A 27,301-nucleotide genomic window follows, 5' to 3' on the forward strand; every position below is an offset into this window, starting at 1 on the left:
CCATTTGAACCATTTTTTTTAGATCAGCTGATCAGGATGGCCAGGCCATAGCTAAATGGCAGCTGATAATTCTAGCATTTCCGAAATGGCACTTCAGCAGCTGCTTAACTGTATTTGCAATGTGTGGAGGTGCGCCATTTTGCATAAAAATGATGCCATCCACACACCCACGCTGTAGGTGAGCTGGATTGACGTGGTTGTGCAAAAGACACTCATAGCGCTTACCAGTGTTGGAACAGGTAACAGAACTGGAAGCACCTGTCTCTTCAAAAAGATATGGCCCTATGGTAAATCATGCTGTAAACCTGCACCACGCAGTGACCTTTTCAGGATGAAGTGGTACTGGTTGATTTGCGTGTGGATTTTCCATTGCCCATATTTGACAATTCTGTGTATTGACATATCCTGTCAAATGGAAGTGGACTTCATCTGTCCACAGTCGATCATTTTCCACTTCCATGCAAGCAAGAAATTCTAAAGCAAAGGTCTCCCTTGCTGGCAGGTCAACAGGAAGCTACTCATGCACATGGGTAATTCTAAATGGATAGCAAAGAAGGATGTTTTCGTAAGATTTTATGTACCATGCTCATGGGTATGTCCAATGTCCAGACAGTTCCAATGTTTACAGCTTCATTTGTCTCCTCCTGCACTGCTGTGGCCACTGCTTCCACTGATGTTGAATCAGTTCGTTTCCTCCCTCTACCAGGTTGCACACCAAAAGAACCCGTCTTTTCAAATTTTCGAATCATTTTCTCCAGACCCATGGCAGTCATTGGACCAATGCCTTTTTTCAGACCTTTCAGTGTCATAACTTCTGAAGAGTGACATATGCATAGTCATCATTCTTGTAATACAGCTTTACAAGCCCAGTGCGATCCTGCATTGAGACAGTCCTGTTGAACGTTGCAGCCATGGAAGGAGGAAAAGCCATGTATCCGGTTTGTTGACAGGTGTTTTCATTTACGTATTCTGACACATGCAAGCGCCATCTGTTGATCAATTTTCACACTATTTTTTTTCTTCTGCCGTACATTTTCCCCTTTCTCTGATAATATTCCATTGCAATTTGACATCATTCTGACCAGTGGTGTTATTTCTACAGCATTTTGAAAGTTTGACTTTAATTATAATCACCCTTTCCATTTGTTATGCTATTGGTGCTTTTCAGTTTGAAGCTCACACGTTGTGTGATAGGTCACATGAGTGCTCTGTAAGTGATATCCATTGTAGAGAGACTGTTTTTTTCATAGTAAGCTACCACTGAAAACTGATGTCTGCCACTTCTTTAACTATTACTGAACCTTTGTGATTGGTTTTTGTATGATTTGACTGATTCTAATTGTAACTAAATGATGCTTCAGGCATCAGATGCTGTTTTTTTGTGAACAATTTTACATTTGTAAACATTTAAAGCACCACTCTGACATTTTATCAAGTTCTGACTGAATATTTGTGTAGCATTTTTCAAGCAGTACTTGTAGGTAGTGGGGAGCAGGCATGGTAATTACAATGATAAATAATCACTCTCACTCCCGTCACTTGCGATGAATACTTTTATTCTCACAGCGTATACATAATGCGTATAGCATAGAGTGCATACTACAGAGAACTGCATACTACAGAGAACTGATGCTGCGGTAGGGCAGTGATATTATTGAGGGGTGGGGTTAGAGCCAGTGGTTCTACGTCCCCACAGAGCCTCTCACCACAAGTGCAGAGCACAGTGACTGGTGTATGTCATGATGCATTGTCCTGCTGGCGATGGTGAGGACTGACATATCATAGTCTGCCAGGTGCCCAGATGACGACCCTTGACATTGGTGGCGGTGCCAATGGGGCATTGAAGTGTTGGTGGCTGGATGTTGTGTTGTCCAGTAAGGCTGTCAGTTCGCCAGCAGTGGTGTTCGGGGTGTCAATCATCGTTACGAACTGCTCCAGGGCCAACACGAGCAGGTAGCTGTCCGAAGAAAGACTGGATTTCAGATCTGCTGTGTCGATAGTAGGTGAAAGGGGTGTGGAGCATGCTAATGACCTCAAGACTGTGCTGTATCCAGTCTGTCTATTATCAGATTTGTCCCTAACCTCAAATAGTGAGTCCTGCAGTGTTACAGAAATGTCTTCTTGCAGGTAGTCTCACAGGGCTAGGCTAACTGTAAGCTGGCTTGAAGGGGCCTGGAGCTGGGGTTGGTGGAGAATAAACACAGGGTGTGTCCGCTGAAGTCCACGCCAGTTTTAGCCAGTTCAGTGACACTGTTGTGATTTTTCCAGCTTGCAAGATATCAAAAGTGTTTGGCCTTCATTTCAACACCTTGAACAGGCCACTGTATGCAGACTGGAGGGCAGGTTTGATGGCGTCAGTCCAGAGCATGACATGTGTACGCTATTGGATGTCCTTGTGCACAAAGATGGTTGGTTTGGCATGATATGATGGTGATGGGATGCAGACATGGCATGTGGTTCCTGACACGTTTCCCTAGGACTGGCAGGTTGATGTCCATGGGGTCAGTAGTTTGTGACATGAACTCTCCTGGGAGTGTGATCGGTTCCCCGTAGAGTGCCTCTGCCAGTGAGGCATCCAGATCTTCTTTTTAGGCAGCTTGTATGCCCAGCAGCACCCAGGGGAGGGCCTCTGTCTACTTCTGGTCATGGCATACGAGTAGTGTCTTGAGGGTGCAGTCTGTTGGCTTGAGGATGGTAAGATGTCGTGTGGAACCAGTGGCACACACAGAGACAGCAAAGCTTGGAGAACAAGGCCAACTTGAACTGCCAGCCCTGGTCTGTTGTCAGGGTCTTTGGGAAGCTGAAGGGTGCAATCCATAGTGTGACGAAAGCTCGGGCAACGGTGTCGACCAAGATATCAGTCAGAGATGTGGCCTCCACCCATTGAGTTGTTCTGTCAATGGCTGACAGGATGTACTTGTATCCATATGGATCTGGGATTGGCCCCATCAGGTCTACGTGGACATGTGGACATGTTGGAAACCACCCTTCGGGATGGGGAATTTCCCAAAGGGCAATTGGATGTCAATGCTGTCTTGGTCCATTGGCACTGGATACAGGCTCTCATCCATGCAGCCCAGTCCCATTTAATGTTAGTCCAAATGAAACATTCTGTTATGAGTTTCAGTGTTGGACGTACTCCAGCATAAGACAAGCTGTGGATGAGGTCGAAAACTATCTTCCTGAAGTTCTGTGGGACGATTGTCTTTGCCTACCACAGGATACGTCACACCAAACTAGTTTTTTTGTGCCTGCAATGGTGCACTGCTTGAGCTGGAGGCCCTTGTGTGTCCAGATAGCAGATTTTGAAGGCCAGTGTCAGTTGTTTGTGCCTCTGCTAGTTGGTCGAAGTGAAGGTGTGCCGATGTGGCAGCGAGTCATGAGAGGTAGTCAGCCACCATGTTTTCTGTCCCCCTTACATAACAGACGTCCATAGTATATTGTGAAATTAACTGTAGGTGACAGAATTGCCAAGGGGAGGTATTGGCTGGTGGGTTTTTAATAGCATCAGCCAGGGGACGGTGGTCTGTGTAGATAGTAAACGGCTAGCCCCTCATGTCATCTTGGAAATACCAAACCACCTCGTATTTTGCCAAAAGCTCACAGTCAAAGGTTGACCACATTTTCTGGGAGTTGGTAAGTTTCTGCGAGAAAAACTGTAGGGGTTGGGTTGCACTGGGGATTTCCTATTGAGCACCACCCCAATCGCTTGGTCGCTGGCATCGGCCGTTGTAGCTATATGTGCTTCTGGCAATGGGAGTGCCAGGTTGGCGCTCTGAGTGAGCTTGGATTTGATGTTCATGAAAGCTGCTTGCATATCTGCAGTCCAAGTGAGCTTACGTTTGCCTGATGTGTTCTTGCGACGTAGTGACTCAGTGAGCGGCAGAATTGTTTCCGTGGCATGGGGGACGTGTTGACAGTAAAAATTAATTACCCATAAAAATGGCACAACTCTTGATAATCCTTTAGGGGGTAGTAGGTTACAGCTTTGGTCTATCTTTTCTGGGGTGGGACGGACGCCAGAAGCGTTGACATGATGGCCTATGAATGTAACACATTTTTGTCGGAATTGCCATTTGTCCTCATTGACCACAACACCATGTTGTGCTAATTTGTCGAATACCATTTGGAGGTGTTTCTCATGATCTTGAGCTTATTGTGAGAAGATAATTACATAATCCAAGTAACTAAGCAAAAGGGCATCGTAAAAAAAAAAAAAAAAAAAAAAAAAAAAAAAAAAAAAAAAAAAAAAAAAAAAAAAAAAAAAAAGGCCATAAATGAACTCTTGCCAAGTCTGGTCTGCGTTCTTTAGTCCAAAGGGCATAAAGAGGAATTAAAATTGGACAAACTGTGTAATTATTGCCATCTTTGGGATGTCATCCATGATCATTGGGATCCGTGAATAAGCTCTTTTGCAGTCAATCATGCTAAAGATGGTTGCACCAGGCAGTTACTGGGAGAAGTCCTGAATATTGGGCATGGTTTAACTATCAGTTATGATGCATGCATTCAAATGTCTGTACTCCCCACACAGGTGCCATGTTTTATCTTTTTTCATTCTCATAGTAATTGGTAAGGCCCACACACTGTCTGATGGCCTGATGGTACCCTTGCGTAACAGTTCATCTATCACGACCTTGGCCACCTTTAGATTGTGAAGGGTAAGGCGGTGTGGTCGGTATGGGCCAGTGGACCAGGGTAGTATTACTTCTGTGTGGAGTATCTTTGTATACAGTGTTAATCTTTTTACAGAGCTAATGAGGAGTAGCACATGAGGCACATGATCCACTCGCGAAGGTTATATCACTGTTTGCACGCGACTTACTCATGAGAGCATTACTGTTTTTGCGCAGCCTGCTCATGGGAGCATCATCACAAAGTAAGAGACACTCGACTGACCTGTGGTTCTGAAGGCCTGGCGGTGTCTCGGGAGGATGGCTCTCATTGTTGCTGTTGCAACGACAGCTGTTGCTGTGTGATGTGCAGTTGTGCCATGAGCTCAGAGCAGCAGTTGCAGGGGTATTCGTTAGCTGCTCATGAGCTGGCATTGGTCTGGCAGAGGTCAGTGTACGCAGTAGTCTTGGGTTTGAGCTCCTCGAACAATGCCTGGCACTTAAACATGAGGTCCAGTACTGTTTCAGAGGTAAGAGAAGAGGCAGCGGAGTCTCATCCATTGGTAGGTGGTCACTGTTTACTCCGCTGATTGGCCTGTGGCTGTCATGATGTAGTAGTAAGGCCGTACCCAGGTCTGGCAGAAGGTTATAATGCCTCAAAAAATCTGTGTCTGACTCTGGCCCTATGGTGTTGGCCAAGAAAAACCTCCATGGGTGAAGAGTGTGGTTGTCCAGTCGAACTGTGATAACCGGCTGTGCCTATCATGGGAATCACTGTATTGTTCATGGCACTTGTATAGGGGATGGTGTATGTTTTCTGGGCACCAGCTGAGGTGGCAGTGTGCTACCATTGGCACTCGTGCCGACTAGGAAGTACGCTCTAAGATGGTTGTTGTGGAAGAAGAGCCGCATACCATTAGAATGTAGTCACGGGATATGACGAGTGTTGTCCTGGTGTGTAGCGAGGCAGCTTGGAGCAGGAGAGTGGCCTGATGCAGAGGGCGCATCTCAGCACTGAAGCTTGTGTGGAACCAGCAGGGGCATGTGGCCAAGTAGGCACAGTGTCCTTGCTAGGTGAGTCGTTATGACGGTTAGATATGGGTTGAAAGCCAGGCATGAATGTGGCTTGTTTACATTCCATAACAAACATGGTGCCTGGCTCCATCGTGGCATCTAACTGTTGGTGCCTCACCACTGTGGAGTCTTGTGAGGCTGCTGTGGGTGCTGCATGGAAGGGCTCAGCTGAGGTGGGAGCAGTTCAGCGACTGTTGCTTGGATGGGTCGTGGTCTCCGTGGGCGCGTACAGTGCCCACACTGGCCCAGGCTGGCTGTAAATGTAACAGGTGTTGACATTGGTGCCGTAGCTGATGTGAGTGTTTATCAATACATGATGTTGTTCGAGAGCAAGCATCAGGTTGGCGAGGCATAACCAGGTTTCCATTGGTTTGTCCTCACATGTTAGCATGGCTGTCTGTATCTTTTGAGGCAGTTTGAGAAGCCATAGTGACCAGAGAGCATGATCTTGTAAGAGGTTTGTGTCGATTGGGATGCATAACCTGCACCAGTGCGCTGATGTAGAATCATGGCCCAGTGGCATCTGAATGATGGCTAGGTGGAGTTGTTGTTCAGGTGAACGTGACAGGTGCTGTAGTATGAGCATCATCACTGTCTCATATCTGTCAGTGGTTGGTGCTTGCAGTAGGAGGTCGCTGATAAGATCGGTGTTGGTGTGGAGGTGGTTCAAAAGCACCAAAAAGTTGTTGTGGTCGTCTGTGATCCCAGCCGATTCCATCATGCACTCGCAGAGTGTGAACCATACTTGTGTAGAATCAACTTGTAGTGGCGGCAGATGTAACTTGGTGTGTGGTCGGTGGTAATCTGCCTGGTGGTGAGGGGCTGCGACTAATATGAGGTCGTTCTAATTGTATGAAGTAAATTGTGCAGGTTCGTGAACACTGTCTGGTGGCACTGATAGAGGCAGCAGCTGGCGTCGCGGTGTGGTAGTCATGATATGTATGTCGGTGATGTGGGTGTTGTGACTGATTACTGGGGGACACAACATGGGTGTCATAGCTGGTGCATTGGCGTCATGGAGGATGGCATCGTGGCGGGGTACTGAGGAACGTGGCATGGTGGATGGGTCCTGGTCCATCGCAATAATGGTGGACGGCGCGTCAGTGTAGGTCATCCAAAGTGGCAGCCTTGTGTTCCCATGGTGCGTGGGCCTTAGTTGCAGCGAGGCTTGCTGTATTGATATGCTGTGGTCACGAGATGTGAAAACCCAGGCTTTCTCTCACCACTTTCACTGATAACATCATACTTGATTTGCAATTTAGTATGTTTGTCCACTTGGCGACAGCTAATCATGCCCTTCTTTGGCTGTTGTTAAAACAATGGGAACATTGTTGATCATTCAAGAACCATTGTTGCTCTGGTTGTATCGTCTGGGAATCAGTGAGAACATCAATTACATGCACAAATAAATCATGTGTAGTGATGCCAGGCGATGAAACACTATCATGGGGCATATGCTTTGCAGTGTGAAGTTTGTATCCCACAATTATTGGCGGTGTGCTGCTGCAAGTATAACTCTGTATTTTGTGGCACAGTTGAAAAGAAAATAATGGGGTCACCACTGTAGGTGGTGGGGAGCGGGCATGGTAATTACGATGATAAATAATCAATCGTTCTCCCGCCTCTTACTATGAATACTTTTATTCTTCAGTGTATACACAAGGCATGTAGCATAGAGTGCATACTACAGAGAACTGATCTGGCAAAGATACAGTTGTTCTTGCTGCAGAAGTGCAGCTGTATTGTTGGGGGGTACAGCCAATGGTCCTACATACCATAATTATAGATAAGTACCTAATCAAAGAGTTTGAAATTACTATTAATATTGTCTGCAAGGTCATTAACACACAACATGAAGAGCAGCTGTCTCAACACAATGCCCTGGGCAAGCCTGAAATCAGTCAGTGTCTTTCCACCCAAGATAACATATTGAAAAGGATAGATTGCTAATCACTACATAGAAGAAGCACTGAGTTGCAGATAGACTGAAAAAAAAGACTGGTTAACTGTTAGCTTTCGGACAGGTAAGTCCTTTAGAAACAGAAAACTCACATAAGTACTAACACAGGGTCACTTGACCCCAACTGTCAATGCTAGTAAGGCCTGAGCAGCCATGTTTGTGTGAGTCATTCTTGTGTGAGTATGTATGCGTTTTCTGCTTCTGAAGGATTTTTTTGTCTTCAGGCTAATAGTCTAGCAGTCTTTTTGTTGTACCTGTCTGTGCCTCCATACCTTCTCTATGTGGTGAGTAACAGCATATCTTTTTTGTGTTGGTGTTATTCCATGCTGAAATTTCTAGATAAAATACATGTCTCATCTCTAGTAAGATATCCTTAATCTGCCACAAATTTCATTTGATACCCTATTCAGTCATACTTTCGATTATAAGTATAGAGATGGTATTGAGTCAAATACATTTCAGAGTCAAGAAATACAGTATCCACAGGATTGTCTTGATAAAGAGCTTTCCCAATTTATGTGAGAAAAGCAAAAATTGGTCTTTACAGGCCTGATGTTTTTGAAACTCAAGTTGATTTTTGGATGGAGGAGGTGGTTCTGTTTGATATTCCTCATTATATTTGAATGCAGAATACATTTCAAGAGTAAACAACAGGTGTATGTCACTGATACTGAACTGCAGCTTTGTGGATCACTTCTGCTACACTTCATGTCAAAAAGTGAAACCCTTGCTTTCTTCCAGCTATTAAATACATTTTTCTGTTCAAAAGATGTATAGTATACTATGGCTAAAAAAGTGAAAATAATTGGCATATTAATTCAAAGGTGACCAGTTTCAATCCTCACATGGTCATCTTCAAACCTACAGCCATTTTGATCGACGATGACCTGTGTATGGAGCAGTAACTGCTGAATGATTGTAGCCAATACCTCAGCAGTTCCTGCTCAATATACAGCCATTGTCCATCAAAATGATTGTAGGTCTGAAGACGATCATGTAATGATCAAAACTGGTCGCCATTGAATAAATGTGTCGTACAATCTAGACTGTTATAATTATTTTCAGAGATTGTAATTGGATCACTGATACCTCCAACAATATTTTTAAAAATAGTTAAAAAAGTGGCAAACACGGCTATAAATTGTGAGTAGAGTCTGACATGCATTTCATTGGGCTCTGAGCCTTGTTTGGTCTTTGCTGTTTCAACACACTAACCACTCAACTGGACAGGCAGACTTTGCTGTCATTATATTCCGTCTATTTCCATCATGAATTGGCTGATGAACTATCATGTGTACATGATTTTCAGACAAGGCATTTAGTACTGTTTACAGTATGTCTTGTCATGCTTGCCACTTACAAAACCCTGAATTTCCCCTGGCATATAAAAAGTACAAATAGCTTATGGGAATGCAGCTAAGTGAACTTTTGACATCAACTGATATTTCGATAGGTGCATACTCTTGTCATTTTCAAGGCACAGACACAATGTGAATCTGTTGTGCAAGTAAATTTTAAAACTCACTGTGAAGAGCATATGTGGAAGGACACACACACACACACACACACACACACACACACATTCATGCACTAGTGCTACAAAATAAAATATGGCATGCTACAACTGTAAGGAATTCAATAGACACCACCTTAAACAAACCAGGATCATCCTGTATAAACCCTATAAGAGCTCTAATCTTAAATGCCAATGAAAAAACACATTCCACATCATATTTCCACAGAATACAACCAATCCTGTCAGAAATGCTTCCTGTGTTAGGAAGATAATAGACATTGTTGTCACCTCATTATAATCATCACTCACCCAGTTCATGGTTGGTCAGTAGCACAACACACATTTGATCATTTTTTCTCTATAACCATTCTTATAAGAGATGGCTTCAAGATGGGCTAATTCAGTTAAGAGACTTTGGAGACCTGAAATGATGTGTGCCCTGTGAACCAAGGTATAAAGTACCTAATCAGGCTGAGCTGGAAGGTGGCAATTATCAGCCTGTAGACACAAATCAATGTGAGTTGGCTTCCAATAAATGGGCTAACCCTATGTACCATCAGCCTTCCTCCTGAGCAACACATCAAGGCAGGGAAGGCAGCCATTCTTATCCATCTCCATTGTGAATTGAATATTCTACACCTAAAAATACATGAGTACTCTGCAGTTCCAGATCCCAGACAACACACATAGTTCATTCCTTTGTGCTTTGCAGCCTTGTTCTCACAATGGATGCCTGAACAGTGTCTTCAACATGTTGAATGAGGCCTTCAGGCATACACATTGAGTGCACAAGGTGATATTTCTTATTACTTACCATAATCTTCTTAAGGGCTACCATTATTTGCCTTAAATTCAAACTATGAATGATTAGTAGACCACAACCATTTTGTGTGTGATTTCTATTGATTTGGAACATAACAGGTCTTTCAACAGGTGAGGAGTATCTCACTGACTAACTTTCACTCATCCTCATTACAGGTGAGTTTTTCTCATACTAGGGTATGAGTGATATGCGCTTCCCTTTTAACCTTCCTCAACTTATCCCTCTTTTCTTTTCCGAGGAAAGAACTATTAACACTGAAAGTTAAAAGTTATCACGTTTTCTCTCATTTGTGTCTTACTGCCAGTACTGCACATTTCATCTTTTGAAGCAAAGTACTGGCCAAAATATCTGTCTCATAATTTATTAGTTTTCTCACCTGCATTTTCCTTTAATATAATTAAGCTTGCTGATTCTATTTTAATTTCTGGATCTGTTACAGTACAAATGTGACAAGTCACCTTTAAGAACTGAAGCAACAAAGAGATTTACATTGATTCCATGATACTACAAAGAATATTTCTTTTTTTCCCTCTAACAGCCTCCACCAAAATCTCAACTAAAAAGCCAGAGTATAGTGGAAATTTATGATAAATGCTGAAAATATACTCTCACATTGAAAGGAACAAATTAAATCTAACACTTCACAAATGCCGATTTACTACAAAAAATTATGCATAAAACTCATAAGTTTTGTAATTTATCCATGTTGATATACACTGAAATTTGGGGTGAAATATTTTTTTGGATCAGGATAGTACTGCCAAAATTATGCAAAGTAGGAATGTATATTATAGCAAATACAGTAGCATGGAATATGGTTTCTGCAGCACTCAACATAAAAAAAAAATCTTGATTTAGTTAACATATTTAGTTTCCAACAGACACTTTTCTATTATAATATGTAACTTAACTGGCATTACTTTCCTTAAGTTTCTCTTGCAGTGTGGGATTTATAGAACATTATGTATCTGTGTATGAATGAATGCTGTTCCTCTCGTTCTTGTATTCATTCCCTTCAAACATAAATCAGCTCGGAACACCTACCTACTGAATTACTATCACTACTACAATGACTAATTTTTAGCCATATAGATAATGTAACTGAACTGCAGTTGTTAACAATTGCTTTCTTTTACTGATGATATAAGTTGAATATTTCTCTTTGCCACCCAAACTTGGACGACTGCTCCAACTCCCCTGGTATGTGTAGCATTAACTGAACTCCTTGCTGACTTTTCTGTCAAACATTGCAAATGCTTGTTTCATCATTTCTTCTGTTCCTTCTAGACAAGCAGTTTGTAGATCTGAAAGAAAGTGTATTGTATAGTTATTATATTTATCTGTCAATCTACTGCTGCTAAATAATAATTTCTCATTTTTATATACAGTTTTCTTATGCAATTCAGATTTATTTATTTGAATATTTATGTTTTATGTTTATAAAAGTATCATATTATTTTGCAGGAACTTTGCTCGAAACTTAGATATGTACAAGAAACTTACCAGATTGAAACCACCAGCATCAGTTGGACATTTGGCAGAGGTATTTTGTTTATCACTTACTCTTTAATTTGTGTATTGATGTATGTAAAAGCTGTCAACATTTTCCAGAGCATACATAAAATAAAAAAGCCAAGTCCATAAAGACCAGGACTGAGGGAGAGTATCCCATGCGTTATGAATAATTGTACTAATTTAAAAAGGGACTTTGTTGGAAAATAAGTGCATTATTTTCCTCACTGAATTTTCAGGAGGATCTGATTTTGAGTATATAATTAGTCCATTGTTCTTCCAGGGAGTGTTGTTGTTGTTGTGGTCTTCAGTCCTGAGACTGGTTTGATGCAGCTCTCCATGCTATTCTATCCTGTGCAAGCTTCTTCATCTCCCAGTACCTACTGCAACCTACATCCTTCTGAATCTGCTTAGTGTATTCATCTCTTAGTCTCCCCCTACGATTTTTACCCTCCACGCTGCCCTCCAATACTAAATTGGTGATCCCTTGATGCCTCAGAACATGTCCTACCAACCGATCCCTTCTTCTGGTCAAGTTGTGCCACAAACTCCTCTTCTCCCCAATCCTATTCAGTACCTCCTCATTAGTTATGTGATCTACCCATCTAATCTTCAGCATTCTTCTGTAGCACCACATTTCGAAAGCTTCTATTCTCTTCTTGTCCAAACTATTTACCGTCCGTGTTTCACTTCCATACATGGCTACACTCCATACAAATACTTTCAGAAATGACTTCCTCACACTTAAATCTATACTCGATGTTAACAAATTTCTCTTCTTCAGAAACGCTTTCCTTGCCATTGCCGGTCTACATTTTATATCCTCTCTACTTCGACCATCATCAGTTATTTTGCTCCCCAAATAGCAAAACTCCTTTACTACTTTAAGTGTCTCATTTCCTAATCTAATACCCTCAACATCACCCGACTTAATTCGACTACATTCCATTATCCGCGTTTTGCCTTTGTTGATGTTCATCTTATATCCTCCCTTCAAGACGCCATCCATTCCGTTCAACTGCTCTTCCAAGTCGTTTGCTGTCTCTGACAGAATTACAATGTCATCGGCGAACCTCAAAGTTTTTATTTCTTCTCCATGGATTTTAATACCTACTCCGAATTTTTCTTTTGTTTCCTTTACTGCTTGCTCAATATACAGATTGAATAACATCGGAGAGAGGCTACAACCCTGTCTTACTCCCTTCCCAACCACTGCTTCCCTTTCATGTCCCTCGACTCTTATAACTGCCATCTGGTGTCTGTACAAATTGTAAGTAGCCTTTCACTCCCTGTATTTTACCCCTGCCACCTTTAGAATTTGAAAGAGAGTATTCCAGTCAACATTGTCAAAAGCTTTCTCTCAGTCTACAAATGCTAGAACCGTAGGTTTGCCTTTCCTTAATCTTTCTTCTAAGATAAGTCGTAAGGTCAGTATTGCCTCACGTGTTCCAGTATTTCTATGGAATCCAAACTGATCTTCCCCGAGGTCAGCTTCTACTAGTTTTTCCATTCGTCTGTCAAGAATTCGTGTTAGTATTTTGCAGCTGTGGCTTATTAAACTGATTGTTCGGTAATTCTCACATCTGTCAACACCTGCTTTCTTTGGGATTGGAATTATTATATTCTTCTTGAAGTCTGAGGGTATTTCGCCTGTTTCATACATCTTGCTCACCAGATGGTAGAGTTTTGTCAGGACTGGCTCTCCCAAGGCCGTCAGTAGTTCCAATGGAATGTTGTCTACTCCGGGGGCCTTGTTTCGACTCAGGTTTTTCAGTGCTCTGTCAAACTCTTCACGCAGTATCGTATCTCCCATTTCATCTTCATCTACATCCTCTTCCATTTCCATAATATTGTCCTCAAGTACATCGCCCTTGTATAGACCCTCTATATACTCCTTCCACCTTTCTGCTTTCCCTTCTTTGCTTAGAACTGGGTTTCCATCAGAGCTCTTGATGTTCATACAAGTGGTTCTCTTATCTCCAAAGGTCTCTTTAATTTTCCTGTAGGCAGTATCTATCTTACCCCTAGTGAGATAAGCCTCTACATCCTTACATTTGTCCTCTAGCCATCCCTGCTTAGCCATTTTGCACTTCCTGTCGATCTCATTTTTGAGACGTTTGTATTCCTTTTTGCCTGCTTCATTTACTGCATTTTTATATTTTCTCCTTTCATCAATTACATTCAATATTTCTTCTGTTACCCAAGGATTTCTACTAGCCCTCGTATTTTTACCTACTTGATCCTCTGCTGCCTTCACTACTTCATCCCTCAAAGCTACCCATTCTTCTTCTACTGTATTTCTTTCCCCCATTCCTGTCAATTGTTCCCTTATGCTCTCCCTGAAACTCTGTACAACCTCTGGTTCTTTCAGTTTATCCAGGTCCCATCTCCTTAAATTCCCACCTTTTTTCAGTTTCTTCAGTTTTAATCTACAGGTCATAACCAATAGATTGTGGTCAGAGTCCGCATCTGCCCCTGGAAATGTCTTACAATTTAAAACCTGGTTCCTAAATCTCTGTCTTACCATTATATAATCTATCTGATACCTTTTAGTATCTCCAGGGTTCTTCCATGTATTTCCAGGGAGTATATTCCATTATTGAGGACTGATTCTAGAGAACTTTGTGATATCCATCTTCCTCTGTCACTGCATATTTCCCACTAAATTTGTGCCACAGATCCATAGTTTTCACATTAACAAAGGGCCTTTCATTGTTCTGGTTTTTTGGCCCTGGCTTCTCCATTAATTCTTCATCCACTTGGGTAAAAAAAGTGTAGTTTTCCCCATTATTATTTTTTCCAGGATGAAGAATAAGGAGAATCCAATTTTCATTGCAGGAAACACTACCAATAAATTCTTTAGCAAATTAAATCAAGTTTTTTGGTGAGGGCCACCTGTATGCTTTATCTCCATCTTATTTGTGATATGAAGTCATAAATACATGCAAGTAATCAATAAGCAGACAAAACCAATTCTTTTAAACTCATAACAAACATTCTAATTTTCAATTACTTTTGGTCAGTATGTGGTACTCGTACTTCAAAAATCTTTCTTGTAATGAATTCATCTTCATATCTCCTCAGATGTGAAGTGTCAGCTATTTCATACACCATTAAGTACTTTGAATCTCTTTATCCGTGAGTGATTCCTTGATATCTACGTATACAGCACTCAGAAAGCAGAAGGTATAACCATCCTTTAGCTTAAGTAGTAATGGTATGATAAAGGGAGACATATTTACTTAAACTTTTATGTAGATTACATATTGCCGTGTTCTGTGATGGATGCAGTGTGATGTGTTTATTGTCACTGACTGGCAGGTTGTGGGTTGCACTGTAATTCATTGAATACTTGGATCATTCCAGCAACTGGTTGAGAGGGTTCAGAAAACCAGCCTTGCACACAGAGTTTCAGTGAAGCACACAATTTGCAGCATGGCCCCCAGAACTGATCATGGCCACTGGGTCCTGAGTCAAGTGGAGGGACTGAATCAGAAACTTCGAAGGTTCTGTAACAAGCTAAACTGTAACTTCCTAGACTTTGTCTGGTGTGCAATACACACTACCTAGTTAGCTGACTGTACGAAGTGCACACAAGAACTTTCTAGATTAGGACAACTCTCCATCAAAACCAGATGATGATAGGTGTAAGAAACCCAGAAGTACCAGTATGAGATTGAAAGATATGGCTCCCATAGGTGAGAATATTAAAATCATAGTGATTAACTACTGAAGCATTTGCAAAATAATGCCAGAGTTCGAAGTGCTCCTGAAAAGCAGTTGAAGCTCACATAACACTAGGTTCAGAAAAATAGTTGAAACCTGAAATTAATACCAGTGAGATTTTTGGGGAAAATTTAAGTGTTTATCAATAGGATAATCTAATGGGAAATGGAAGTGGTGTGTTTGTTGCAGTAAAACAACTCAAATCCAGCATGTCAGAAACCGAAGCTGAATGCAAGATTGTTTGGACAAGTCTCAGTATCAGGGATGGGCATAAAATGGTAGTTGGATCCTTCTATTGTGCACCAGACTCATCTCCCGATGTAACCAAAAACTTAAGAGAAAACCTCATTTCACTTGTACATAAGTTTCCGAGTCATACTCTAATCATCAGTGGAGACTTTAATCATCCAACAATCAGTTGGGAAAATTGTACTTTCGTTAGCAGTGGGTGTGACAAGACTGAAACATTACAAAATGCCTTCTTTGAAAACTACCTAGAACCAATAGTTTGGAACCCCACTCTTGATGAAAATATATTGGTTATAATGCCGTCAAATAGACCTGACCAATATGAAGATGTCCACATTGAAACTGATATAAGTGGCCTTGATGTGGTTGTGGCAACAATAGTTACCAAAATGCAAAGGACAACTAAAACAAGCAGAAAGGTATATATGATCAGTGAATTAGATAAAAACTGGGAGAACTTTTTGGGACAAAGAAGGCTTACAGCTAAGGTAATTTGAGGAACCAAACGGACCTTCACACAAAACCAACTAACCCAAATCAACGAGAGCTTCGCTAAGAATAACACCAAAGATTTCTGCAGAACCTTCAAGCAGACACTTTGAAAATACAATCTGCCAGGCCTCCACTTCAGAGACTCGCAGGGCAAAATAGTTTTTAATTAGAAGGACAACTGCCACCTGTTAGCTCAGTGCTTTAAAAACCTACACAACAGTGATCCACCCAGTGAAGACTTTGAATACAAACAACCCCACCAAACCCAGACTCACTGCCTCCTTCATTGAAAGAATTTGGACAAATCATTCAACTTCTTAAGAATAATAAAGCTGCTGGAGAGGCCTCTATCATTACTGAACTCTGGAAGTGTGCTGGAAGCAATGCAATGGGCAAGCTCACTGAGATCATCCAGGACATCTGGGAAACAGAGAAATTACCATCTGATTGGAACATGGCTCTGATCCATTCGCTTCATAAAAAGGAAGATTTTACTGATCTGAACAACTACGGCAAATTTCATACAAGATTCTCTCCAAAGCATTACTAAAAAGGGCAGGAGATCCACTGGATAGTCAGCTGGGAGAATATGAGGGAGGCTTCAGGAAGACCCGATCCTATGCTGAGCACATCCTCAACCCTAAATCTGTACTGGCATACTCCAAGATGAGAAAATGCAAGGTGGTTGTCACCTTTGTTGATTTCAGGAAGGCCTATGACTCTGTTGATAGAGAAACACTTGACAAAATTCTTCAGGAACTAGGACTAGACAACCAAACCTGCAGACTCATTCTAGAAACCTTGACCAACACCCATTCCAAGGCAAAATTTAGAGGTGAGATCTCAGGAAGCTTTGAGATAAAAACTAGAGTGAGACAAGGGGATGGACCCTCCTCATTTCTCTTCAACTGTGTTCTTGAAAAGGTTGTGAGAGAATGGTGCCAGGAACTGGCAAGTTTGGGTGTTCAGAGTGGTGTCTACCTGGGCTGTAAAATCGAAGGACTGATTGTAGATTGCCTGGCTTTTGCAGATGACATGGCACTGATTGCCGATTCTCTTGAAATAGCAACAATGCAGGTAAACTGCCTCAGAAAACAGGCAGGGAAAGTGGGTCTTCAAGTATTGCTGGAGAAAACAGAGTTCTTCACAAACATCAAAGAAGCTAACAGAGAGATGTTACTAGACCAGGGAAACATAAAAAGAACTGAGAAGTTTAAGTATCTCAGTGAATGGAAAGAACCTAACTTATCAGAGAAAACGTCATTATCAATGAGAGTCAACAAGTTGGAACTAGCCTATCAACTGACTACAAACACCTACAACAAAAAATGCCTGTCACGCAACCTGAAACTTAAGCACTACACTTACGTCATACGACCAAGAGCCCTGTATGCCATGGAATGTCTTTCCATGAACCGGAGAGGTGTGATTGAAAAATTGGAAGTCAGAAAGAGGAGAATCCTCAAGGAGATCCTAGGCCCAGTAGAAGTAGATGGGGAATTCAGAAGGTGACATAACTCAGAGCTCTGTGAACATAACGAGAGGCTCTCTGACTGTGCAAGAAAAAGAAGGGTAGCTTCCTATAGCCATGTTGCAAGATTGCCTCCAAATAGTTTGACCACCCATCTGTTCATGTTCTGGCAAGACAAGAAGACTTGCACCACTTGGCTGACAGAAACTGAAAAGGACATTACAGAACTGGAAATAACTGATCTCCATAACAGACAGTCTCTGAGACATACCCTGAAGGACGCCCGAGGATTTCAGGAAAAGCCCCAAAGGAAAGGTACTGCTGGACAGAAGAAAGGAAGGAGTTACATAAGCAGTGGATGTGACAGTACTGGGCAAAGATCAAAGCACAACAGTCGAACAAGTGTGTCCAAAGTTGGCCTATTCGAAACAAGAAGAAGAAGAAACTAGATAAAATATCGGTAGATTCATATCTCAGTGAGGAACTTGAAACATTCAACACATTGCAGGAGCACATAGAGGTACTCTGGCTCAAGTTTAAAAGAATAGTTGACTATGTAGTGGACAGATATGTGCACAGTAGAACAGTTCATAATGCGAGTGACTGTAGGTGTAAAACAAATCATGGGATTATAGGTAGAGAGATCGTGAATGAAACCTGTTTGGTTGCCAGGAAAGCAATTTGTGAAGTCTTTAGTGACTGCTCTAGCAGAACATTGTGAAATTACCTTTCACAAAACCCAAAAAAATTCTGCTCATATGTAAAGGCTGTTAATGGCACCAAAGTTAGTGTCCAGTCACTAGCGAATAAGACATAAAATGAATTTAAGATAGCAAAACAAAAGCTGAAACACTTAATGCTGTTTTCAAATGTTCATTTACAAAGGAAAACCCAGGAGAATTCCCCCAATTTAATCCTTGTACCACTGAAAATATGGATTAAATAAGTAGTAGTGTCTGTGCTGTTGAGAAACAATTGAAATCATTAAAATTGATCAAAGCTCCAGGGTCTGATGAAATTCCTATCAGATTCTATACTGAATTTGTGGCTGCACTACACCCTCCTCTAACTATACTCTATTGTATATCCCACAAACAAGAAAAGGTGCCCAATACTTGGAAAAAAAAACAGAGGTCCCACCTGTCATCAAGAAGGGTGGTAAAAGTGATCCACAAAACTACTGTCCATTATCCTTGACATCAATTTGTTGTAGAATCTTAGAATATATTCTGAGCTGAAACATAATGAGATATCTTGAACAGAAAGATCTCCTCAATGCCAGCCAGCATGGATTTGAAAATATTGATCATGTGAAACCCAACTTGCACTTTTCTCACACGGCATACTGAAATTCTGATTCAAGGCAACTAGGTAGATGCAGTGTTTCCTGATTTCCAAAAAGTATTTGACTCAGTACCACACTTTTGCTTATTGTCAAAAGTATGATCAAATGGGGTATCAAGTGAAATTTGTGACTGGATTGAGGTCTTTTTGGTAGGGAGGACACACCATGTTATTTTGGATGGAGAATCATTGTCAGATGTTGAAGTAACTTTGGGTGTGCCCCAGGAGCGTGTGTTGGGACCCTTGCTGTTCATATTGTATATTAATGATGTTGCAGATAATATTAATAGTAGAATAAGTCTTTTTGCAGATGACACAGTTGTCTGTAGTGAAGTACTATCTGAGAGAAGCTGCATAAATATTAAGTTGGATCTTGATAAGATTTCAATGTGGCCCAAAGATTGACAATTTGCTCTGAATGTTCAGAAATGTAAAATTTTGCACTTCACAAAACGAAAAAAGTAGTATCCTTAGAATATAATATCAGTTAGTCACTGTTGGATTCAGCCAACTCATACAAATACATGGATGTAACACTATGTAGGGATAAGATCACATGGATGCTGTCATTGGTAAAGCGGGTGGTAGTCTTTCGTGTATTAGAGGAATCCTGGGGAAATGCAATTAGTCTACAAAAGAGTTTGCTTACAGATGTCTTGTGTAACTGGTTATAGATTATTACTCAGGTGTGTGGAACCTGTATTAGATAGGATTAACATGGGATATTGAATTATGTAGGAATAAAGGAGACGACTTACTGAAGGGTAGAAGTGCTGTGTCGTCTGTAGGTGCTCAAACAAAAGGTACAGAGCTTTGCTAGCTTTCCAAATGAACTTCCTTTTTCAAGCTTGTAGGACAAGCATGAAAAAGGAAGTTCATTCTGAAAGCTAGCAAAGCTCTGTACCTTTTTTTGTGTATATATCGACGACACAGTGCTTCTGCCTCTTGGTTAGTCATCTCATTTATTCCTAGATAATTTGTAATTCTCAATTGCGGGCTACTGAGTGTGTACAGAGAAGGGCAGTTGAATGATCACAGGTTTGTTTAATGCATGGGAGAGTGTCACAGAGATATTGAAGGAGCTGAATTGACAGACTCTTAAAGACAGACGTAAACTGCCTGGAGAAAGTCTATTCACAAAGTTTCAAGAACTGGATTTAAATGATTACTCCAATGATATACTACAACCCCCTTTGTATTACTCACAAATGGATGCACTTCTTGGTGATTTGCAGTGTGTAACTGTAGATGTAGACTTAGAATACCCTTGGATTTGGACTTTATTGTGGTTTCAGTGTGACAATATCGTGTATGATATGGTCATCTTAGAGGCAACTTTCTTTTAACAATTCATCTTGGATTATATGTAGACAGTAGACTGCTTGGTTTTTCGCTGGTTCACTAGAATAGTATTCACAAAGACTATGCAGGTCTGTCTAGAGGTTGAAGGAATACCACAAGCTACCAGCTTATATAACACGAGAAGTTGGCAATGAACATTTTTTCAGAATAAAGTGTAGAATTTCATTATCATAACTGCTTCTATAAGCCACACAAATTGCTGGAGCCTAAAACTGAAACTGCCTTTGAGTACCTCCTACAAAAGCTACCTACTAGAGTCTAGTTTTTATATGTCCATCCTTTTGATTGGAAGTTTGAGGGACTTTGGCCATTCGCTTATGCAATAAAATGGAACATCAACAGCCATCTTTATGATGATATTTGTTACAGGGCTGCTAGTTTTGGTACTTCAGTACACCATCTCTAGGCCATAATTGATGCTGAGGGGGTTAACTCTAATCATGTACATGATCCCTCAGTGCCCAAAATATATGAACTGGTTGTCACAGACCACCTGTAACAACAATGTTGTATCTCCAACCATCAAATACCAAGTTGGTAGTAGATGATTGGAAACACAACACTGTTGGTTACAGGTAGTTTGTGAAAACCAGTTCATATATGTTAGGCACTGAGGAATCATGTATATGATTAGAGTTAACACCCTCAGTGTCAGTTGAGGGCAGAAGATGGTCTACTGAAGCGAAAAAATTGGGAGCTACTTAATAAATAACGTCATAGGGATGGCTGTAGGTGTTCCATTTTATTACATGGAGAAGTCTGTCAGCACTTTTATGGGGCTGATACTCCCTGAATTTGTGATGTATTGATAAAGCCACACATGACCCTTGGAGTTTTCTACATGGTAAAAACCTCACGGAAGTCAGCCATTCTGGCTGATAAAGTGTGGCTCTGCATGGAGTGTGTTTTGCTTCTCTAACTACTCAGACCAACAGGACATCAACTAATGCTAGAGATAGATAGATAGATAGATAGAGAGAGAGAGAGAGAGAGAGAGAGAGAGAGAGAGAGAGAGAACTAAAAGAAAAACACTAAATTTCAGTTACATGATAAATTCCACAAATCTAAATGCTGTGAATTCACTATGTTCTTAGGGATTACAGTTATGAATAGCTTAAATTGGAAAGACCACATAGATAATATTATGGGTGAAGGAAACCAAAGACTGATTTATTGATAGAATACTCAGAAAGTGCAACAGGTCTGCTAGAGAGACTGGTTACACCATGCTTGTCTATCCTCTTGTGGATTACTGCCATATGTTGTGAGATCCACATCAGATGGGACTGACAGGGGACACTGAAAAAGTTCAAAGAAGTGCAGCTCATTTTGTGTTATCGCAAAATAGGTGAGAGAGTGCCATGAACATGGTACATGAATTGGGGTGGCAATCACTAAAGCAAAGGTGTTTTTCATTGCAGTAGGACATTTTCATGACATTTCAGTCACCAGCTTTCTCCTCCAATTGTGAAAATATTCTGTTAGTGCCCACGTACACAAGGAGAAATGATCATCATGATAAAATAAGAGAAATCAGAGCTTGAACAGAAATATTTAAATGCTCGTTTTTCCAGCTTGCTGTTCAAGAGTGCAATGATAGAGAAATACCTTGAAGGAGCTTGGTGAACCCTCTGGCAGGAAATTAACTGTGAACTACAGAGTAATCATGTAGATGTAGAGAGAGAGAAAGAGGAAAGCAAGTACTGCTAGTAGTCTAGGCCGCCTGCTGGTAGTACTCACCAGATTCGCAAATAATTTTGGATGACCAGTGCAACTGGACTGCTGATAAAGGCTAAGTAACTCCGAAAACCTACATTCATATGCAAGAATGTGTTCAAACATGAACAAGTCGCATTAGAGAAATCTCTAAAAATAAAAGCAACTAACAGTATCAGACAACACTACTTTTGAATGACAGATGTCTTCACAAACAACTGATTTAACAGAGTTGAATAACAATGAAACTGCAAGAAGAATGAGGCTTCATGGAAACAAATTACAAAACAATAGTCCACATTGTATCATTAATGTCATGAGTGTATCAAGAAAGGTAAATCATGAGCTACAGATTAGACAAACTTTTGTTCTGAACTTCAACAGTCAAATTGTCTCTGAATTCATCATTACAGGCTTTATCTGTGCAGGCCTCATAGAGGTCCACATAAAAAACCCATTGTGATGCTTAAAATGCCAATGTTTTGATCATAGCATGCTGAAGTATCAGCACAAGAAAACATGTGGTAAGGCAGTCCATGAAGCAAAAACATTATGTCTGTCTGCTGAGTATTGTGTCAGTTCTAATGATGAACCCCTTATGTTAAGCATAGAGTGCCTTGTTTACCTATTTGAATAAAAAAATGTAAGAAATTAAAAATAAAAATGTGCACCATGTGAGAGGTGTGCAAAGTACCACAGGCAGCTTTCTGATTTTCTTTACAGTATATCTGAAAACGTTGACACAGAAAATTACTATATCTACACACATGCAAGCTGGTGATACTGGGACAGCTAATGGTAATTGCAAAGATAAACTAGCTTACAACTTATGTCTTTTGTCATTCATAGGCAGTATTAGAAGAAATCATTTTAAATACTAATAATCCTTTTAGAGAGGAAACTATTTCAATCATACAATGCAGTTAGTCCATCATGTCTTGTAAAAGCAAATATGAAGAGATTTCCTTCAGAAGTAGAAAATACATGCACATTCACACAAGCAAACTCACAGATAAATGACTCCACTTGTGTATGTGTGAACTGTGTTTGAATGAATGTGTGTGTGTGTTTTCTACTGTAGCAGAAGGCCTTTTGGCCAAAAGCTTAAATATATATCAGTCTTTTCCTTATGCCTGTCTGTGATTGTCTCTATACAGTGCGTAGCAATCTATCCTTTTTTATAACTAAGAAAACAATCAATTTTTGACAATATAATGTAACTGGATATATAAAAAAAAATCTGCTCATCAAGCATTGGGAGAACACACATGTAAAAGAAGGTAATAATTAGGAAGCTTTCACTGGCTCCTGCCTAAGTCAGAAGGATTAAAGGGCAAGGAAGAGGGGTGAAGGAAAGGGACTAGAGAGGTCTAGGAAAAGGGGTAGATTTAGGAAAAGTCACCCAGAGCTGCTGGTCAGGGGAGACTTAACAAATCCACCATTTTTTCTAGACCTCTCCAGTCCTTTTCCTTCACCCCTCCATCCTTCCTTGCCCTTCAATCCTTCTACCTGAAGAAGGAGCCACTGGCTCCAAAAGCTTGCCTAATTATAATATTCTTTTATATGTGTATTCTGCTATCACTTGGTGAATACCTTTTTATCCATCCTATTGCATTATAATTTATCCTTTTCATAATACTGTTGTTATTCCCTTGTGGGTTTTCAATTATTCAAATATTGTGAGAAAATTAGTAACACAGTGAAGAGAGCAAGTGCAGATGCCCATTATACCACACTGGATGTGCCACAGGGGCAGATGATTACCTTCCAAGTCAACCTATGGTGCTTGAAGTTTCCCCTCTGCTTTCATCGAATTCTCCTCCAGTGTAATCATTGGTGAAAGGGGTTAAAGATAAATAAATTTAACTAGTAATATGATCTCCATATACCCGTGACACAGCAATGGGTTCAGATTCATAAACAGGAACTTACAATAAGTTAGACCAATAGTGAAAAGAACAGCAGTGAATTTATGTGTTCAGAAAACTTATTTCAATGACATTATACCCATGTGTTAATAGATAATAAGCTCTGCAGAAAAGAGTGCCTCAGTGGTTAGAGAGCTGAAACTAGAGTGGTGATGTTTTTGGCGAATAAGTATATTACTCATTATCTCTTCCCACTGGGACCAGCATTGACTACAGTGGTGCATGTACCAAATAAGGTTAAAGTGTATTTTCTGTACCAGCTACTTAATGAAGGTTTATTGCTTTTGTGTGTTGCCAGTATTTTCATTTAGAATTACATCTGGTTATAGCTTTAGAGTTATGCAGAATTCTTATGTCTCCAGGACATTTAATGTTTTTCATCTTTTATCTGAGTGAAAAAATTAATTAGTGCTTTATTCATTAATAGTGTGCTTTCAGGTTTTCAACCAAGTTATTGTGCTCGTCTTTTGCACAATGTTTAGACAGCCAACTCAGTTGCCAGCTTCAGGTTGCAGTATTATTTCCAAAATTAGCTATATAAATTATACTGTTTCATTCTGCAAAATTTCCAGATGGTTTTAAATAACATCTACAATAATGTCTCAGGGAAAATTTAATTACAAGGTTTTAAGTAAAACATTCAGAATGGGTCATTAAAATTGTGTTGTTTGGCACACTTGGTGTTTAAGAACCTATTAGGTTGGTGCGTAAGTTTGTTGTGTTTCTGTTTTGCATGTTGGAATTCCAGTTGATACGGGTTTATTTATGGATTATGATTTTTTATTTGTAGTTCACTGTTACCATTTGAGGTTACATAGTGTCAGTTTGTCATTTGGAGATAGTGAGTGGAGCTGTGGATGCTAGAACATGGAGTGCCAAGTGGAGAAATTGGAACATTTCTGACATGTTCTTCTGTTGGAGTTCAGTAGCATGGTAGTAACTGTGGAGGCAGCCAAAAATATTTGTGCCACATGTGAGGATAATGCCATTAGACAGAGCACAGCAATAAAAGGATTTTATTGTTTGGAGAAGGATCATTTTGACATTAGTTACTCTCCATGTTCAAGGCGACTTTGAGGTTTGATGAAGATCTTTTATAAATGCATTATTCCACAGTGAACCATGTAAGTGTACTCAAGAACTGGCAAATGTAATGAACTGTGGTCATTCCACCATCATGCAACATTTGCATGCAGTGGGGAAGATTCAAAAATTGGGTGTGTAGGTATCACATGCTCTAAGCCAAAATCACAAAATCAGTGGGTGGCAATGTGTGTGTCTCTGTTTACTCATCCTCAGTTGGCTCACGAACAACACCAACTATTCCTGTCATTTATTCTTACTGGTGAGAAGAAATGGTATCTGCATGCTAACATAAGGAAAAGAAAGAAACGATTGAGCCCAAACAAAGCAGCAACTCCCTATACAAAGACCTGGGTGCATCCACCAAAGATACTATTATTCATCTGGTGGAACAGCAATGGTGTGGTGTACTATGAATTGCTTCCCTTAGGTGTAACCATCACTGCTGACATTTATTACCAACAACTATGACATATTGCTGATGCAATCCAAGAACGATGACCAGGAAGACTGTGTGAAGTGTTGCTTCTCCATGATACTGCTTGCTTGCATTCTGCTAAACTGACAAAATACATTGTATAGTGTTGGTTTGGGAAGTCGTTCCACACCCACCTTATTCATGTGATCTTGCACTCTCAGATTTTCATCTTTTCCCTTCTCTATTGAACAACCTTGAAGATACTCCATTCCAGATGAAAATGCACTCTGAAGATGCCTTGACAAGTTCTTTGCTTCAAAACAACCTGATTTCTACAGTCACAGAATTGAAGAGTTTCCCCAGCGTTAGTAAACTGTTGTTAATAGTGAGGGAGAATATGTTATTGATGACTAAAGTCTCTGCTACATGTATCAGATGTGTGTCTGTTGTGTTTATTAAATTTGTGGAAAAATTCTCCCAACTTATGTGCCAACCTAATATTTTCTACTGTAAGTCTCTTTGTGGGAGGTAATAATTAAAAATAACAAATAAGTGAACTTATCTTTTCACATTGTCTCATTGATAATCTGAAGATGATTGCAGATATTGTCATGTAATGGGGCAGATTCGCATTCATTGCGACTGAAGTACTCTATGCTGTTTTCAAGTTTATTTTCTTGTAAAACATTTCTTAAAACTTCCTCATGACATTGCAGACAACAAAAAAAAAAAAAAAAAAAAAAATCTTTTACTAAGCTCTAAAACAATTGAATGCATCATCGCAGGATGTGTGAACTGACTGAGATCATAAACCTTACTGAATATGCAGTTGGCACTATGCATCTATTTATAAGTTAATGTTTGGCACCAGAAAGTTCTAGAATAGTATGCTTTTCTGATTACATCATTTTTGTGACTAAAATACAAATTTCCATGAAAGTAAATATTTGACTGCTTTCAAATGTTAATTTTTGTTATTTAATTTAATTTTAAATTTGTATTCTAAACTTCTCGAATCTGCAATTTTGTTTTGTAATATTGTTTTCAAAGAACTGTTTTATAATTCAATAAGATTCTCCCCTCATCAACATACAACAAAGTGTTTTCAATAAAGTAAGTTGATTTAATTAACTTTTGTCCATGGAGAAATATTTGTGTTTACTCTCCTTAAATCACTAAAACTAAGTACATTCATTCAAATGAGTGACGTCTACATTTTGAAATATGAATGTGAATCTATTATGTTCCAAAGGAAATCGTTGTAATTTTGTACATTTTTTTGTAGTTCATTACAAATCCAATAAATTGCATGATTCAGAAAGATAATATAGAATATATACTGGTAGCTATTTATCTTTGCTTGCTTTTTTTAAAATAATCAATGAGATGGCAAGTGTTATTATAAATACTGTGTTTATGTATTGTGCCTAACAATTCTGATCCATAATAACTGAAATAATTATATCTATGTTACCAGTAGGATCATGTAATATTTTTACAAATTTGTATTGGAAAGTGGGCATGACACCTGGTACTGACTACTACATTAATGGAATCTTGCCTACCTCCAGACAGATTTCAAGGTGCTGCAAGCTGTGTTGTTTGTATGTAGTTGTTATCTAGTCTCCAACCAAACTGTCGTTGATGTTATGCTATTTGCTGGAAGAAATGCCCAGTGACATTTTAAAAAATTGATTATGGGACCCTAAGCCTTACTTAAACTGTAATCTCCATCCTAGTTTATTACTTTTTTCTGATATCTTTTAGACTCTTTAATTAGGCTATCTCAGAAACTTGGTAATTACACCCCTGTACTTGTTTCATCATGTTTAATTTCATAATTATATTTAAAGCACTGCTTAGTAACAGTTAATTTGGTTGGTTATTTTGTTGAGTGTGTCAATGACTTTCCTTTCACATTTCCTCAACTGTCCTATTAGTCTGCTCCTCAAACACATACTAAATTCCCATGGACTGCAGTACACCCACTGCTTTTGGTCGCCTGTTGTCTTCA

General features: G+C 39.9%; 1 protein-coding gene across 1 annotated transcript in view; it reads left to right on the forward strand.

Annotated features, from left to right (window-relative positions):
• The window catches only part of LOC124775011 (ATP-dependent 6-phosphofructokinase-like), a 433,031-nt gene that overhangs the window by 218,701 nt on the left and 187,029 nt on the right, over positions 1–27,301 (forward strand). The window contains exon 8 of the mRNA XM_047249771.1: positions 11,451–11,529. Within this exon, the coding sequence (XP_047105727.1) occupies positions 11,451–11,529 (79 nt within the window). The remainder of the gene's footprint in view (positions 1–11,450; positions 11,530–27,301) is intronic.

The sequence above is a fragment of the Schistocerca piceifrons genome, chromosome 1, assembly GCF_021461385.2.
Source record: "Schistocerca piceifrons isolate TAMUIC-IGC-003096 chromosome 1, iqSchPice1.1, whole genome shotgun sequence".
Classification (NCBI taxonomy): Eukaryota; Metazoa; Arthropoda; class Insecta; order Orthoptera; family Acrididae; genus Schistocerca; species Schistocerca piceifrons.